The sequence below is a fragment of the Peromyscus maniculatus genome, chromosome 8 (assembly GCF_049852395.1).
Source record: "Peromyscus maniculatus bairdii isolate BWxNUB_F1_BW_parent chromosome 8, HU_Pman_BW_mat_3.1, whole genome shotgun sequence".
NCBI lineage: Eukaryota > Metazoa > Chordata > Mammalia > Rodentia > Cricetidae > Peromyscus > Peromyscus maniculatus.
Genome location: NC_134859.1, coordinates 17,170,866 through 17,187,273, shown reverse-complemented (window position 1 = coordinate 17,187,273; position 16,408 = coordinate 17,170,866). Strand labels below are relative to the sequence as shown.

Here is a 16,408-nt window from a genome sequence, read left to right as displayed (position 1 = left end):
CTGATGAGCTGTCAGGGAAGGATTAGCAGTGAAGGGAAGCATCAATGACAGAAAGTTGATACAAATGTAATTGGACAGAAACTTGATACAAATGTAATTGAACTAGGGGGCCAAGTTCCAGCTCCAGCAAGCAGTAGAACTTGGCAGCTTTGGTCATGCGGTCTGACTTTAGAGTAAAGGATGCAGGAGAAGTAAAGGTGTTGTGGAATCTTCCTCTGATACTAAGGGAAGCAGCTGAGGCCAGGCTTTTGGCAGGGAGAGTCACTGCATGGAGCCCTGGAGAGGCCACTGAGTGAAGCTGTAGTCTGGGTTGCACTGGAAAGCCCAAGTTGGAGATGTCAGAGTTATGGGATAACTGCCCAGGAGAGCTGCTAACAGGAAGTGGAACCTGCCCAAAAGACAGAAGTGTGTTGCAGTCAACACAACTCAAAGGAATTGGAAATCTGAAGAATGCCTTGCTATTAAGACATGGATGCAGAATCTGGAGTTTGCCCTGCTGGGTTTCCATCTTGCTTTGGCCCAGTATTTCCTCACTTTGCTCCCTTTCCTCCTTTTTGGAACGGTAATGTATATCTGGTGCCATTATATGTTGGAAGTCTGGGATCTGCTTTTTGATTTTACAGAGTGTTACAGTTAAAGAGATTGCCTTGAGTCTCAAAAGAGACTTTGGACTTTCAGTCTTTTTTTTTTTTTTTTTTTGGTTTTTTGAGACAGGGTTTCTTTGTGTAGTTTGGTGCCTGTCCTGGATCTTGCTCTGTAGACCAGGCTGGCCTTGAACTCACAGAGATCCTCCTGCCTCTGCCTCCTGAGTGCTGGGATTAAAGGCATGCACCACTGCTGCCCAGATGAACTTTCAGTCTTAAGACTGAAAGACTATGGAGACATGATGTTGGACTTAGTGCATTTTACATTATGATATGGCTACATGTCTATAGGTGCTAGAAAGTGGAATGTGGTGGATTGAATGAGAATAGCCCCCATGGGCTCATACATTTGCATGCTTATTAGTACCCAGTTGATGAACTGTTGGAAAAGATTAGGAGGTGTGGTCTTGGAGCAGGTGTTCTTATTGGAGGAGGAGGGTTGCTGGGTGAGGGCTTTGAGGTTTCAAAAGCCCACACCAGGCCCTGTCTGTCTGTTTGTCTATCTATCTGTCTCTCTGTCATTCTGCCTGTTGCCCGTGGATCAGTATGTAAAACTTTCAGGTACTGCTCCAGGATGTACAACTCTCAGCTGATGCCTGTCTGTTGTCATGCTTCATGACAATAGAAAAGAAACTAAGATAATAGTCTATTTTTGTCTTATATACAAAAGTCAAAGTTTTTAGTTTTCATGATCTGGGCAGGATAGGAAAAGGTATATCTACTCCTCTTTGGTGGAAACCTGGTTGCTTCTAGCACAAGTTAAAAGTGGATCACTTATGCAAACTCTGAGAGTGCAGAGGAGTCTATGCCACAATGCCATCATCACGCCTTCTACAGACTCAGATTTTCCCAACTGGGGCCTAGACTTGGCAAAGCAGACCTGTCGCCACACACCATGCATATCTATACCATGCACTAGTATATATGGTTGAACTGTGCACCTCCAACCATTATACCACCATGGACGACTAGAATTGACAGAGAAGAGAGGGAAGGGAAGACGGGTGGATAGGGAAAGTGTTAGACATTCTCTGGTTCAGTTATAAGAGTTTCTTCAGCAAAGGAAGTGGGCAGTCTTTGAGGTCCAGCTCTCTAAAGGGTATCTGTCTCAATGTCTTTGTGGTGACCAATCACTGATAAATAGGAATAGCTTGTTGGGAAGAATGGCCTCACAGGCATGTGGTGGTTGCTTTACAGTGCAGCCAACAGCCATTGCGTCCCTTTGGGAGGAACTGTGGAAAGCGTATTTCCACAGCTCCAATAGATAGTATCCAAGTTGGAAACTTTCTTCCCCTGCAGCAGCGCTCCAGCCTCACATCCTTCCTGGAGTAAAAGGCTCTTCTAGTGTAGCTTCCCTCCTCTCCCAGTGCTCCACCTTCCAATCCCAAATCTATTCTACCACTGTTTTCTAAGACTTCAGACTTTCCCCAAATGCTCATCTTTTTTCAGGTCACATTAGACATGAAAATATCCTGATCTTTAATTAGTTCCTATGCTGAAAAATGCTGTTATTTTCCCCCATGACTGAAGCCATGCTTTAAATCATTTGGGTGGCCCAGGATAAATGGTTGGCTAATTACTTATTTGGGGGAATGTTTCTTCTCTATTCTTCAACTGCCAGAGTTTTCACTGAAACCATTAGATCTCCTCTTTCCACTCCCCACACTGTACACCTGGGCATGGAACATCTCTGGAGAACATAACACAGATGTTGCAAATAGAATCACAGGTCATATTACAATACTTTGCTCAGTAAGTGTATGCATCAGGGATGCCAAGGCTATCTACCACAAAGCATTGCTCATCTATTTGTGGTGGTGCTGGGCAAGCCTGCTGTACCACCAGTCACACACAAGGATAGCACAGGGCTGCAGATATGCTCAGTGGCAGAGTGCTGCATTTGATTCCCAGAAGCACACAAAGGTCTGTGATATTTGATAATAAATGTCACTGCTTTATCTAGTCAACATATTCTGTTTTCATCACTAATGCGTATTACTTTTACTGATAAGGAAGTTTTTAGTTTAAAGCAGTATGCCCATTACACAGGCAGCAGGCTCATAAGTCCTGCATTTATGGAAATCCTTACTGCAGCAGCAGGCCATGTTCAGTGATACTCAAGCCACTTAGTTTTGTGTGAGTGCACTCCATGGTGCTCATAAGATGGCAGAATCATCCGTGGTGCATTTCTCAGAATGCAGTGCCACAAGAACTGACTACTGGGCTAAAGTAAAACTTCTTTGATTTAAGCAAAGAAAAAGAAGAACCAGGAATAGATACCAGAGGAAAGACTGATGAAGATGAGATAGAGAGAAAGGAGGAAATGTGAAACTCTTATCTCCACAGCTCAGTAGATATGTCCCCAAGCTGGAAACTTGTAGTCTCAGGCTTTAATGAAGAGGTCATCACCCTGATAGAATCTGAAACACTGAACAAGTCATGATATCACACCTGGTATTCAATGATATTTCAGAAGAAATTTCACATTGTATTTATATTCTGTTCAACAAAATAGATTTAATATATTTCACCAGAATTTATTAAACAATAAATACAACATTTAGAACATTCATTTCCATGAAAGTCTTTAGAGCTGCACTGTTCTAGAACAGCAGGACACTATCTAGAATGACACCCTTACAGTGACATGAATAAACACTGACAGAGCTGACAAAACAGGCTGTGTTTCCATGAAGAGTTGACAGGTCACATAAACATAAGCATAAGGATGAACTACAACAAAAAGCTTTGTCCACACTCTCCACAAAATGTCATGCAGTCAAATTTATAAACATGCTCCATTTGGTAATATATTTAAGTTGTGTGAACTAACATTTGAAACTTCATTGAGGGATAAGGAACAAGAAACTTAGCACTGTCCAAAGAAGTTGGATGAGCATGTATGCAGGGAAACTGTGACTCTCACATGCATGCAAAGTCTAGGCCTTTTGCCCAGATGGAAGCAGGAGGATTTACTAGTCACTTGAAGAACACACGACCACATTCCAAGGTTGCTGGAATCTCATAAAGTGACTAAGTTGTAGCTAGGAAAGAAATAAAACTTCGAATTATTGTACCGACCTTACATTCATGAGAGTTTTGCATATTTCCATTTTGTAATAGCTTTGTAAGAGAAATGAGGAAACCCATCCTCTCACAGACGCTGTCTCAGCCCATGTTCTGGTCTAAATGCACTTTCCTTACACTGCTCTGGCCTCATCTTCTCATTTACAAAATCTGACTGTCTTTCAATTAAGACTCAGAAAACTGGATGAAGTCTCCTCCTATGTGTGAATTGAAGCCGTGTGGTTGGAAACCAGGGGCAACTAAAAAGCAAGGGGAGACTATGTGCTCATGTAGACTGTAGACTGTGTAAGTAACTATGGAATAGCTGAAACTATCAGAGGCCATGGGGAGGATAGAAATAGTCGCTAAGGCTGTAAAAGACAGTGAGTTGTTCGGAAGTGAGTGTGTGAAGAGATGATAGGATGAGTAATTACTCCTAGGACAGCAACTTAAAAATGAAACGAAAATGCAGTCAGAGGGACAGAATGAGAATCATGACATGACTGTAGCAAACTAAGAGAGGAGTGGTGAGGTCATATTACATATGACAACACATTCCAAGAGATAGAAAACAAAGCAGAGACATATAAAAGAAGAAAAATCACACACTCACATGTCTGTGTGTATATTTATATATATATATATATGTATGTATTTATATATATACACATATACATACATACACACACATATTTCATGGAGATCATGGAGAGAGTAGTTTCAAGGGCATAACAGAGATGGGGCCTAAGTGGAAATTTAAATGTCAAACAATATTTAACAAATTGTGCTATGTGCCAAACACTGGGTTACGGAAGGAAGCAGGTTAGAAGTGACAATAGGCTATACTAAAGGTTAGAGAAAGCAGGATACAAAGGGAGGGAAAGGTCTCATCAGTCATCTCAGTGTATTCTCACCACAGAAGACAGGAAGATTCACATTCACCTTGTATTAACTCGAATCTAGAAATAACATAAGAGAAGTTCAAGTTGGCCTGTAACACTTACTTTTGTCAACAAATATATATTAAGAGATTAAAAATTACATTACACTTTTGCAACATATTAGCTTTATAAACAGTTATGTAATATAGTTCAAAACTTAAGGTAAAATAACAAATGTGAAAGATACCCTTTCTCTATATTATTTTGGAAAGCCTAGCATATTAAGTTAGCATATAATTTTTACCAGATGATTTTGGATTCAGAGAAAGCTGAGGTTCAAAAGATCCTGCCAAGTCCAAGGGTTCACAGTGAGTAGAACACTGCCCAGCTTCTCTGCATACTGCTGTTCAAACACCTTTTTCTTTGAGACACTTTAACTATGTTCCTCCTTCCTACTGCCTCCCAACACAACCCCATTCTTTTTTTTTAAAGATTTATTTATTTATTATGTATACAGAAGAGGGCGCCAGATCTCATTACAGATGGTTGTGAGCCACCATGTGGTTGCTGGGAATTGAACTCAGGACCTTTGGAAGAGCAGTTGGTGCTCTTAACCTCTGAGCCATCTCTCCAGCCCCACAACCCCATTCTTATTGGACACCAAAAGTGAACTGGAGTGCTGTGAGTCTGGACATGGTTTGTATGCTGCCACTGCGAGCAATGTGCTATTAGTGCAGCATTCTACAACTATATTACCTACAAAATTAAGACATTCTTCACAAATTAAATACTGTAAATGTAATGACTCAAAAGTTGTCATTAAGTACTGAGACCTCACAGAAGCACTCACTGTGACAGAACATATTCTATATGTGAAGAAATGAAAACAACCATTTCGATTTAGCAATTCCTTATTAGTTATGCTAATTTTGCTCCAGTTAATATTTTGAAAGCCAAGAACTTCCTTTTTGTAACTTTAAAAACTACATTTATTTACTGTGTGTGCGCGTGTGTGCGCGCGCGCTTGCACACATGTTGGGGAGGTCAGAAGACCACTTATGTTGCTTTTTGCCTTCCACCATGTGGTTCCTGAGGATTGACCTCAGGTCATCAGGTTTGTTGCCAAGCACCTTTACCTGCTGAGCCACATTGCCAGTCTGAAAACCTGTAGCTTTTCACTGTTTTACCACAATATCAGTTACTAAACACTGGTGCAGACTTAGGCCAAGATTCAATTTGTGAGTTGTTTTCCAGGAATGAGGCTATGCCAAGGGCAGACTGTTAAATGAGTTACACTGGCATGCAACATCCATGGGAAGAAAATGACAAGAAGTTGATAGAATGTGTAGTTTTATATTAGAGTTAACATGTTCTTCACCAACATGGTGTTCGGTAACTTGTGTTTAAAGACTGACATTCAAATATACATTTAATGGACATGTGTGTTCTTTGCTCAGAAAATTCCAGCCAATGCTTGCCTTCTGCACCCTTACATATATACTCAGGTTCTACCCTGTATCTCCTGTATGGCTTTATGCTTTTAGATGTTCCTATACTTTAATTTTGGCAGTTAGTTAGGAAATCTAATGCAATCAAGGTAAGCTACAATGCTTACATAACTTCATTTTCAAAATAAAGTTTAAAGTGTGTTGACTTACTTCACTAGATAAATTTTGGCACTTCAGTCTGTGTCTGTATTTTTCATTTTCTGCAATCATTCTGGAAATGACTTTGTGTACTTTTTTCCACGCTAAGACCTTAAAAAGATAAACATAGTCAAGGAACAGTGGGCACAAAAGTGCAATGCCTTTGGATGGAGGTAATCCAGGGTGACTCTGCTGGGCTGCATGTTAGTCAACATCATTAGCGTGAAGTCATGCACTGAGAACTAGCCCGCCAATGTCCCCCAGTGGTCACTAACTTGTCTGACCTCTTCTTTTTCAGTTTTCTTGAGTTCCCTTCCTGCAATGCTTAAATGAGTTCTCCTGGATTTTGCTGCCTTTCAAAAGGAAAAAAAAAATGTCTGCAAAGTCTTGCTAACCACTTAGCACATTCAATTTTCAAAAGGTACTAAAAATACTGAATTTCTATTCCTCTATTTACACTGGGCAGAGATTTGTTTATAATGTATTTCATTCTAGGTAAGAATTAACTAGTTCTCCTAGGAGACAGCCAGACAAAGTTACTAGAGATTATGAATATACTGGAATAGAAAAAAAAAACCCTATAAAAATAGCTACATCTAGACTTTTTTTTTCCTATTTAGCAGTTTGACATTTGACAAGCATATAAATGTCATCTAGAAACATCTTCACATACTGAACAATAGGATGAAGGGCATGCATGTAAATCACTTATCCCAGTGCATAGCACACGATGCTCAAAGGTAAGCACTGGCCATATTCTTTTCTCCTTACCCAGAAAGAATCGGCTCTGGAATGAAGCAGGTCTTAGTTCAGCTGAAGACTGCTACTTACTTCAGATATCTTTGGTACAAGGGCTAGTCGCTTTGAGCATTGCTTTAGACCGTGCATGGGCTACACACCAAACAAGCATGAATTTATGTGTCATGCTCAATTAATAAATTCTTTAAAGTAAAATGGCAATCATAGATGAGCACAGCCACTTATCTGAAATATGCTCAAAATGCCTGAGTTACCATGACAATTGGCAACCAGTGGTGCAAAGGGTTCAGCAATAAAGTTCATCTTTGTCATCTTTCTGGCTAAACAGTCACACAGGTTCTTTGCTTTGGAAAGAGCAATATGACACCAATGTAGATGGATTCTTTCCTATGAAGTCTGCGATTTTCTTCCTATACTGCTTTATATATAGAAGTTACTCTATGGAACATAGGTTATGCTTTGAAAAAGATCTCCTGGCAGGTTATATTTTGATTAAAATGCATTTTATACCTTCATATACCAGAACTATTCTTCATAGTTAATAAATACTTCCATGCTCAGTTCCATTTTGCCAAGTTTCTCCTATTTCCTCATTTCAAAAAATTAAGTTTTTCAGGAGATGGAATTACTTTCACTGTCCTGGAAACTTTTGTACACTATACTCAGAGAAGAAGGTCTAAAATTTAAACATTGTTAATTTTCCTTTATAGCAACATACCTTTTTCCTTTCCTTCATTATTTTGGAGGCCTCATTCAGTGGTATGGGGAAATCAAACGCTTTAGCTGCATTTTTCTGGTTTAAACCTATTTTTTTTTTAAGAAAAGAAATCAAAGTTAGTGCATATTGTAAAAAGCACTAACTATCTGAAAACAGGGGCCATATTAATGTCTCAGAAGCTCTTTGGGGGATGTTCGTGCTGGTGTTATATTTCTGATCATTAGGTGACACCCCTTATTGAAAACAGCAATAAGCGCATGCTCCCTGGAGAACTTTCTATCTGATTCCCTTTGCCTTTAGCACACTTACCTTAACTCTCCCCACTCATTCCTGACATACTACCTTCTATACCTGGTTTTCCTTTTGACATTCAACAGTTCGATTTCCAGGGAACATTCTTGGATCTTACAAACCATGCTGGGTTGTCACAGAACTTCACAGTTTCCCCGAGAAGTATATTTTCCTCTCTGGCAATCCAGTTTCTGTTTTGTAGATACTAGGTACATAATACATTACATCTGATGAATGAACTAAAATGTGTTCCCAAATGGCATTTACTAATTTGTGAGGCACATGCCACTGATTCTGAGTGGAACACAGACATGGGATGAAGGAACCTAATTAAGTCACATTGTGAGAAACTCTTCCCTTGCCAACTCTTCCAATCTTCCAGTAATGGAGAAGTCTGAGTTTGTCCACACGTCATTTAGAGATCTTCAAGACTTGCTGCTTTTCCTGTATGACACAGACACCTTCTAGCTGGAAACCTATTTACTACAATTGAACGATATTGTCTTGCCATTATTAGCTTCTAATTATTTTCTCTTCTTAGCAAACACACATGAGTAGTGTTCTAATGAAGTTTAGCTAAGAGGAGAAAATTACCTATTGAAATGAATACACTAAGTAAACTAGCACACACATGCAGATACGGCCTAACAAGTCAAGTTGACAAGCTCTGCTCGTGTCTATCTTCCCCTCGGAACACCACAGCTTTCAGGGTGGTATGTTTTCATCCTTCTCACTGTTTCCTACTTGTAAGTCTTATCTAGTCTGCACCTACACTCTTAAGGTAAGAGAAGGGCCATGGAATTTGTCTAAAAATACAGCAGGAAGTATAACACATGTGCACAAGAAAAACTTTTCTTCATTTCTTCCTGTCCTGTGACTGGGCACCGGTGGATGCCACACCATGGATTTAGTCCCAGCTCACACTTCTGATTTTCCTCTGGTTCTTGCTGTCCATGCTCTGACCCTAGCATGATGTACTTGTAGCTCTTCCCTGGTCACTGGCAATCATCATCCTTCCTCAACAATCTGCTCACACATTTCTCTACCTGTAACTTGTCCATCTCTCAGTCTCATGTGAAAATCTCAAATAGCTTTCTCTACCATGATACTTTCCTTGACTCTGTTATCCCCAGATCATTCACCATTTCCAAAGTACTCATCTGTACACCTCCACAATAGTATTCTTATCTTTAATTATTTATAACATATGACTATCTCCCAAGCACAGTGAGAAGGAACCAGCCTGATCTATTAGTCTTGCCTGAAATGTTAGCTTTGCCTGCTGCTTGTCCTTGGCTTTCTAAACACAGCACATCTGAGGATGGCTTACCAGCCTGACTTTCACAAGGATGACATCATCCCACCAATTAAACATCTTTAGGGGTTATAGAAATGAAAATCACTCTACGATTTAATCAAAAACTTGTTTTTCATTCATTCAGCAAACATTTAGTAATTTTGTTAGTCATTCTTGTTCCTTCAAGCCATCTGGGCTCACTGTGCCAACATTTACTGGGTGCTTATTCCATGCCAAACACCACATTAGGTGTTCTGTATGTGCTGCTTCACTTCATCTTCACAGCAACCCCTTGAGGCGAAAACTATAATCCACACTTGAAAGGTGGTGAATTTAAGAATCGGACTGGATAACTAAAATGGGCAATATTATATTTCCAGTAATTAACAGAGCCATGATTGTCTGACTTCAAAGCCAAAGCTCTTGATAATCCCACCAGAAATTTCTCCAATTTTGCCTTCTTGATTTCCTGTCTTGTCCCTCTTTCTGTCCCTGAACTTGATTATCAAAGTCCTTATCAGGTCTCTTTCTTATAGCACTCACACTTACTGACTTATATGCCAATTATTCACATGGGAGTCCTTGGAGTACAGAATAGTCACCTGATCCATCTTGCCATTAGCATTTGACCTAATGTTTATAACACAGTAGATGAATAATTCATTTTTATTTCCCATAGACATTTGATGATGATGATGATAATTTAATCAAATATAAACAAGACTAAGTAACTTAAGTACTTTATACTCTTTGGCTTAGCTCAGGTGCACGTCTATCTCAGGGTACCCACCCCACCCCTTAATGCATTCCTGGTTTTATAAGCTCAGCAAGGAGGTCATGGAAGTTAATAGCTTTGCTATTCACACAGTGGCCCAGTGCAGATACGTCAGCCACAGCCTCAACTCTTCCTTCTCCCTTCCAATCAGTTATTAGTTCTGCCCTTTTACCTCTGCAGCTTTCATTTTAGCCTTTCAATTTCTACTGGACTACTACCACTGCCTTGAAGCAGTCTTTCAGCCTCTTATCAGCTACAAAGCCAAATTAAATCCATTCTGTATCTGAAAATACTAACTAACTAAATAAATAACAAGGCAGATCAGAACATGAAGTGCAGGGAAGGTATTTAAGTATGTAATCTAAAGGCTCAAATCCCACACAATGTACCAAGCAAGTAGTTGGATGAGACAGACTCAGTGAAAAGCAGGATTCTGGAGGAAAGTCATCCTGGCATGGTTTCTGGAAGAAGGGAAGGGAAAGGTCATAAACTGAGTTACAAGGAAACACCAGTAACATGTAAGACAGTAGAGACACTGGGAACACCATTCTCTGGTCACAATGCAATAAAACTAGAAAGCACTAACAAAACCAAAAGAACAGGAAGGTTCCAGGATGTAAAACCTTTAAAATATGTTAACCAGTATCAGTGTGACATGAATAATTAGAATAAAATTATAGAACGTTTTAAAAATCAACAGTGGAAATATTACATATTGAGATGTGTGGGTGGTACTAAAAGTGGTTAAAACCATACTAAATACTTCCTGATTTTAAAAAGTAAATGAAATGCCTGATTTTCAATCTACATATTCAACACAATCCTGATAAAAATTCCAATAATATTCTTCATAGAAGTAGAAAACAGCAATATTAAAACTCGTTTGAAAGTATAAAGTATCCAGGAGAGGCAAAGCAATCTGAACAAAAAAAGAATAATGCTGATGCTATCAACATACATGTAAGTCACATGACTGAGTCACATGACAAAAACAGCATGGTCCTGAAGACACATAAAACGATGGAACACAACAGGAAGTCCATCTAGAAACCAACACAGCTAGTCCCTGATTTCTGACAAAGCTGAAGACAGCCCTGGGGAAAGCCAGCCTCACCTACAAATGGTGCTGGGGAAATGGATACCCACATGTAGAAGACAATAACTCCAAGAACCTTAATATAAAATCTGAAACTGGAAAAAGTAGAGAAGATACTTCAAGATATAGGTGTAGGTATAGTAAGTGGAATACACACAGAACTGAAAACCTGACCAATAAGAAAGCAATGCAAGCAAAAACAATGAAATGATGAAAGGAGGACACAGAAATGAAACATACGATTCAGAAAGGAGGACATAGAAATCATCAATAAACATATGAAAAACCTCTTAACCTCACCAGCCATTGGAGAAATTCCAATTAAAATCACATTGGGCCGGGCGGTGGTGGCGCACGCCTTTAATCCCAGCACTCGGGAGGCAGAGCCAGGCGGATCTCTGTGAGTTCGAGGCCAGCCTGGACTACCAAGTGAGCTCCAGGAAAGGCGCAAAGCTACACAGAGAAACCCTGTCTCGAAAAACCAAAAAAAAAAAAAAAAAAAAATCACATTGATACTACATATTACCCTAGTCTGAATGTCAATCATTAAGAAAGCAACAGGGTTGGCAGGGTGGTTCAGAAGGTAAAGACCCCTTGCCACCAAGCCTGACAAACTGGGTTTGATCCCTGATGCCCAGATGGAAGGAGAGAACTGACTCCTTCAAGTTGTTTTCTAATGCACACACATGACATGGCTGACACACACATGTAATAAAAAGATGGAAGGATGAATGAATAAATTTTAAAAAAAATTAAGAGGAAAACAACAATAAATTCTGGCACAGATGTAGACAAAGGGAATCCTGATCCTTATAAACATCTCGTGGAAATGTAAATCAGTCCAAATTCTATAGAAATCAGTATGGAGGTTCCTCAAAAAATTAAAAAAAAAACAGATCTATAATATAGCCCAGCTAATGAGTATTTATCCAAAAAACCCAGGTCAACATATCATGGAGACACTTGAACATCAATGTTTATACAAAAGTATTCATAACAGCTATGTTATGGAAAGAACATTTATGTCCAACAACAGATTTTTTTTATCCATAAAGAAGAATGAAGTTACACTGTTTTCAGGGAAATAGATTCAACTGGACATAATCATATTAAGAAATTAGGCTAGTCTCAGAAAGATAAGTATGGCATTCTCTCTCTCACTTGTCATTCTTAGATTTTCTATAGTCACATAAAATTATGTGTATATAGATTAAATGAAAATAAGTAAAATTGTCTAAGGGAATAAAAGAAGGGTTGAAAGAAGGGAACTGGGTAAGGGCTTGGGGGGTATGTTCAACATATAAGAAAAAATTAAAATGTACTTTGAAATTATTAAAAAATAAAAATACCCAATTTTTAGTATAAGAAGAAGAAAGCACAAGAAAGAAAGGTTAAGAAGTTGGTACTAATGAGGAAGAAACAAGAAAAAAATGCTTAAGTAATAAATCAAAATCTTGTTTTAAAAATAAGCAAGATACTAATACCATCAGTACAAAGGGAGAAAGTACATGCCTACATACATAAAACAGAAACAAATTATTGAGGAAGGAATGACCGTTAAGGCTGGGTAAACTTTAAAACACATTAGTTTGCAGGCCTCAGTGGAAACACATGTGGAAACCTAGAAGTGTATAATTGCTTAAGAAAATACATGTTACCAAACATTGATGTCTCAGAGTCAGAAACTACAAACAAACCAGTTTCCACGGCACAGAGGAAATTAAGAAATTATCCCACACAACCTGAGGCTCAGATGGTTTTGCAGAATTTTATCAAGACTATGTAGTTCCAATGTTCCATAAACTATTCTAGAACATAAAAAAGGAAGGAAAGATTCCCAATTATTTGTATGAAGTAAATATAACTCCAATATCTAAATCAAGTAAAGAAGTACAAAGAAAAAAATACAGGTCACTATATTTGATGAATGTCAATAAAAAAATTCTAGGCAACTTATTATTAGAGCCTGCCAGTATATTAAAAAATAATATAACACAAGCAAGTGAAATTTATTTCAATACCGTAAGATTGGTTCAATATTTGGAAACCTATTTATATATATCATACTACATATTACTAATTCTAAGGAAAAACATTATCTCCATAGATCACAGTGAGCCTTTGACAAAATTTAAAGCCTATTTATAATAAATAAAAATTACTGAAGATAATAAAAGTAGATATAATTTTTCATACTCTAAATATATAGTCTTAGTCCTAAAACCAGTACTTTATTTAATGTAGAAACACTAGAGACATTTCTCCTAAGAATAAGAACAAGGTAAGGTGTCTATTATCTTTACAGATATTCACCCTGCACTAGCTAGATGTATTAGCCTGTATAATTAGACAAAAAATATGATAGACATAAAAATGAATAAAAGAGAAATAAGATTATATTTACTTACAAATGACATATACCAGTTGGGCATTGTGGTGCACATATTTAATTCCAGCATTTGGGAGGCAGAGGCATTTAGATCTCTGTGAGTTCAAGGCCAGCGTGGTATACATACAGAGTTCCAGGCCAGCTAGAGATACATAGTGAGACTCTGTCTCCAAAAATAAATTCACAATTAATTATACTGGAAAATATATGAGAATCATGAGAATCAGTGATGGAACTAACTATAATAAAAAAGTGGCCAGTGAATTAGTAGGATCTAAAATTAACATGCAAAACTGAATAGGCCTAAGGAAAAGAAGTCAGTCAGAAAAGCCCACATATAAAGATTCCATTTAGATATGTCCAAAGTAAGTAAATCTATGGAGACAATGTAGATGAGTACTTGCTTGGGCTAAGATTAGTAGGGAGTGGAAGCAAAGGTGATGGGATATGATGCCTGCTAAGGGGTACAGAGTTTCTCTGTGATGTACCAAGTATGCTAAAATGGATGCTAATGACGAATCCACATCTCTGTGGCTATGTAAGAACCAATGACATGGGTACCATAAATGGGTGAATTGTTAATAAAATCTCAATAAAGTTGCTTTTAAAAGTGTAGGTGAGTTGGGCATGGTGACAGATGCTTTTAATCTCATTGCTCAGGAGGCAGAGGCAGGCAGGTCTCTGTGATTTCGAGGCCAGCCTGTTCTATAAAGCGAGTTCTAGGACAGCCAGGGCTACACAGAAAAACCCTGTTTTGAAAACCAAAAACCAAACCAACTAACCAACCAAACAAAAAAGCCACCTACCTCCCAAAAAAGTAAAAACCAACCAACCAACCAAAAAAAACCAAGTATAGGTGTAAAGCAATGCCCTCAAAGGAGATGAACTTTTTTTTGTTTGTGTGTTTGTTTTTCAAGACAGGGTTTCTCTATGTAGCTTTGTGCCTTTCCTGGAACTTGCTTTGTAGACCAGGCTGGCCTCGAACTCACAGAGATCCGCCTGCCTCTGCCTCCCTAGTGCTGGGATTAAAGGCATGCGCCACCACCGCCCGGCGGAGATGAGCTTTTTGAGATGACTGCAATGTTCTATACCTTGGCTGTGAAGTATGAAGTATGTAATTCTGCAAACCTCTTCAGAACACACATAAACTAATCCTTGCTAAAGATTTTAAATGATAGGCTTTGTATACATTTCTAATGCATTATGTAGTAAGGAATCCCACTTACAATAGGAAAGATTAAATACCAGGGAATAAATTTATCTAGATTTATGCAAAATCTATAATGAATAATTTTGTTCTGAAACAGGGTTTCTTTGTGTAGCCCTGGCTGTCCTGGAACTCTCTATGTAGACCAGGCTGGCTTCAAACTCAGAGATCCACCTGTCTCAGCCTCCTTAATGCTGGGATTAAAAGTGTGGGTACCATGTGAATACATTTTTAAAAATTATTTAAAACATTCCTGAAAGGTTCAAAAGTAGATTGAGCAAATAGAACTACATCTTTTATGTTTTAATAGGATGATTCAACATCTTCCAAGATGTCTGTTCTACTTGTGTGTGTGTGTAGGTGTATACAATCAAGTAATTAGCAATTTTTTTTTTATTGTATGTGTATGGGTGTTTTGCTTGTGCACCACTTAGGTGCCTGATGCCTGAAGAGGCCAGAAGAGGGCGTCAGATCCCCTGGAACTGGAGTTAGTTTTAAGTTACCATATTGGTGCTAGGGACCAAACCTGGGTCATCTGGACGAGTAGCCAGTGCTCCTAACCCATTGAGCCATCTCTCCAGTTCATGTAATCAGCGAGAATAACCAAAAAGCATGCCAAACTCCCATCTCTCTGAGGGACTGAAGTAGCTACATCCAAGAACTTCTCTTAGGTCTCTGGGTTATCTTAAATGTCCTGCAGCCCTTTTTCAGGCCCCATTAGGTAAGTTGGAGGGATTTTCCTAGTTTATGGTTCCAACACAGACTGACAGGAGGGCTGAGCCTGGCTGCCTATTGACTGGAATGCTGTGAGAGGAATGACAGGAAGGCTAACAGGAAGTCTGACAGGAAGTCTGACAGGAAAGCTGACATGAAGGCTAACAGGAAGGCTGACAGGAAAGCTGACATGAAGGCTGACAGGAAAGCTAACAGGAAGGCTGACAGGAAGTCTGACATGAAGGCTAACAGGAAGTCTGACAGGAAAGCTGACAAGAAGGCTAACAGGAAGTCTGACAGGAAGGCTGACATGAAGGCTAACAGGAAGGCTGACAGGAAAGCTGACATGAAGGCTGACAGGAAAGCTAACAGGAAGGCTGTCAGGAAGTCTGACATGAAGGCTGACAGGAAAGCTGACATGAAGGCTGACATAAGGGATGACAGACGGAAAGGAAGGCTGGCGCGAGCCTGAATGACTGAAGGCCGCGTTCCCAAGATGGCGGCCGCAGCCGCCCACTCAGCCCCAGCCCTCACAGGACAGGAGGAGCCCTCCACCTGCTCGCGCCGCTTGCTCCAGGCCCCTCGGTGCTCTCGACGCCCTCGACCTCCGCAGCTGGAAGGAGGTGGAGTCCGGGGTGGCGGCGAGGCGGGCGTGGGAGCCGGTGGGCAGCGCTGCCCCCGGGGGCCCGCTCTCCACGGCGGCTCGCTCCACCGCCAAGCAGGCCCCGAGCTCCGGGCCTTGAAGGCGGAGACCCCGGGGGCCCCTCAAGGGCCACACGCCAGGCCGGTGCGAGGCGAAGCGCGTCACGTAGATCACGGGAGGCCTGTCGGGCCGGTGGTGGCCGCCTGCGGGGACCATGGCCGCCTCCTGGTGGGAGACCTAGGGCCTCAGCGCCACCTGGGCAGGACTGGGGGGCGCGGTGTG

General features: G+C 40.0%; 1 protein-coding gene across 1 annotated transcript; it reads right to left on the bottom strand.

Annotated features, from left to right (window-relative positions):
* Positions 1 to 3,130: 3,130 nt before the first annotated feature.
* Positions 3,131 to 16,408, bottom strand: C8H5orf47 (chromosome 8 C5orf47 homolog). The gene is made up of 5 exons (XM_015997595.3): positions 16,039 to 16,408; positions 7,715 to 7,800; positions 6,250 to 6,348; positions 4,625 to 4,669; positions 3,131 to 3,688 (listed from the first exon to the last, which is right to left on the bottom strand). Exons 1-4 carry the CDS (start codon positions 16,340 to 16,342, stop codon positions 4,649 to 4,651), a joined length of 510 nt encoding a protein of 169 aa, XP_015853081.2. The 5' UTR covers positions 16,343 to 16,408; the 3' UTR covers positions 3,131 to 3,688; positions 4,625 to 4,648.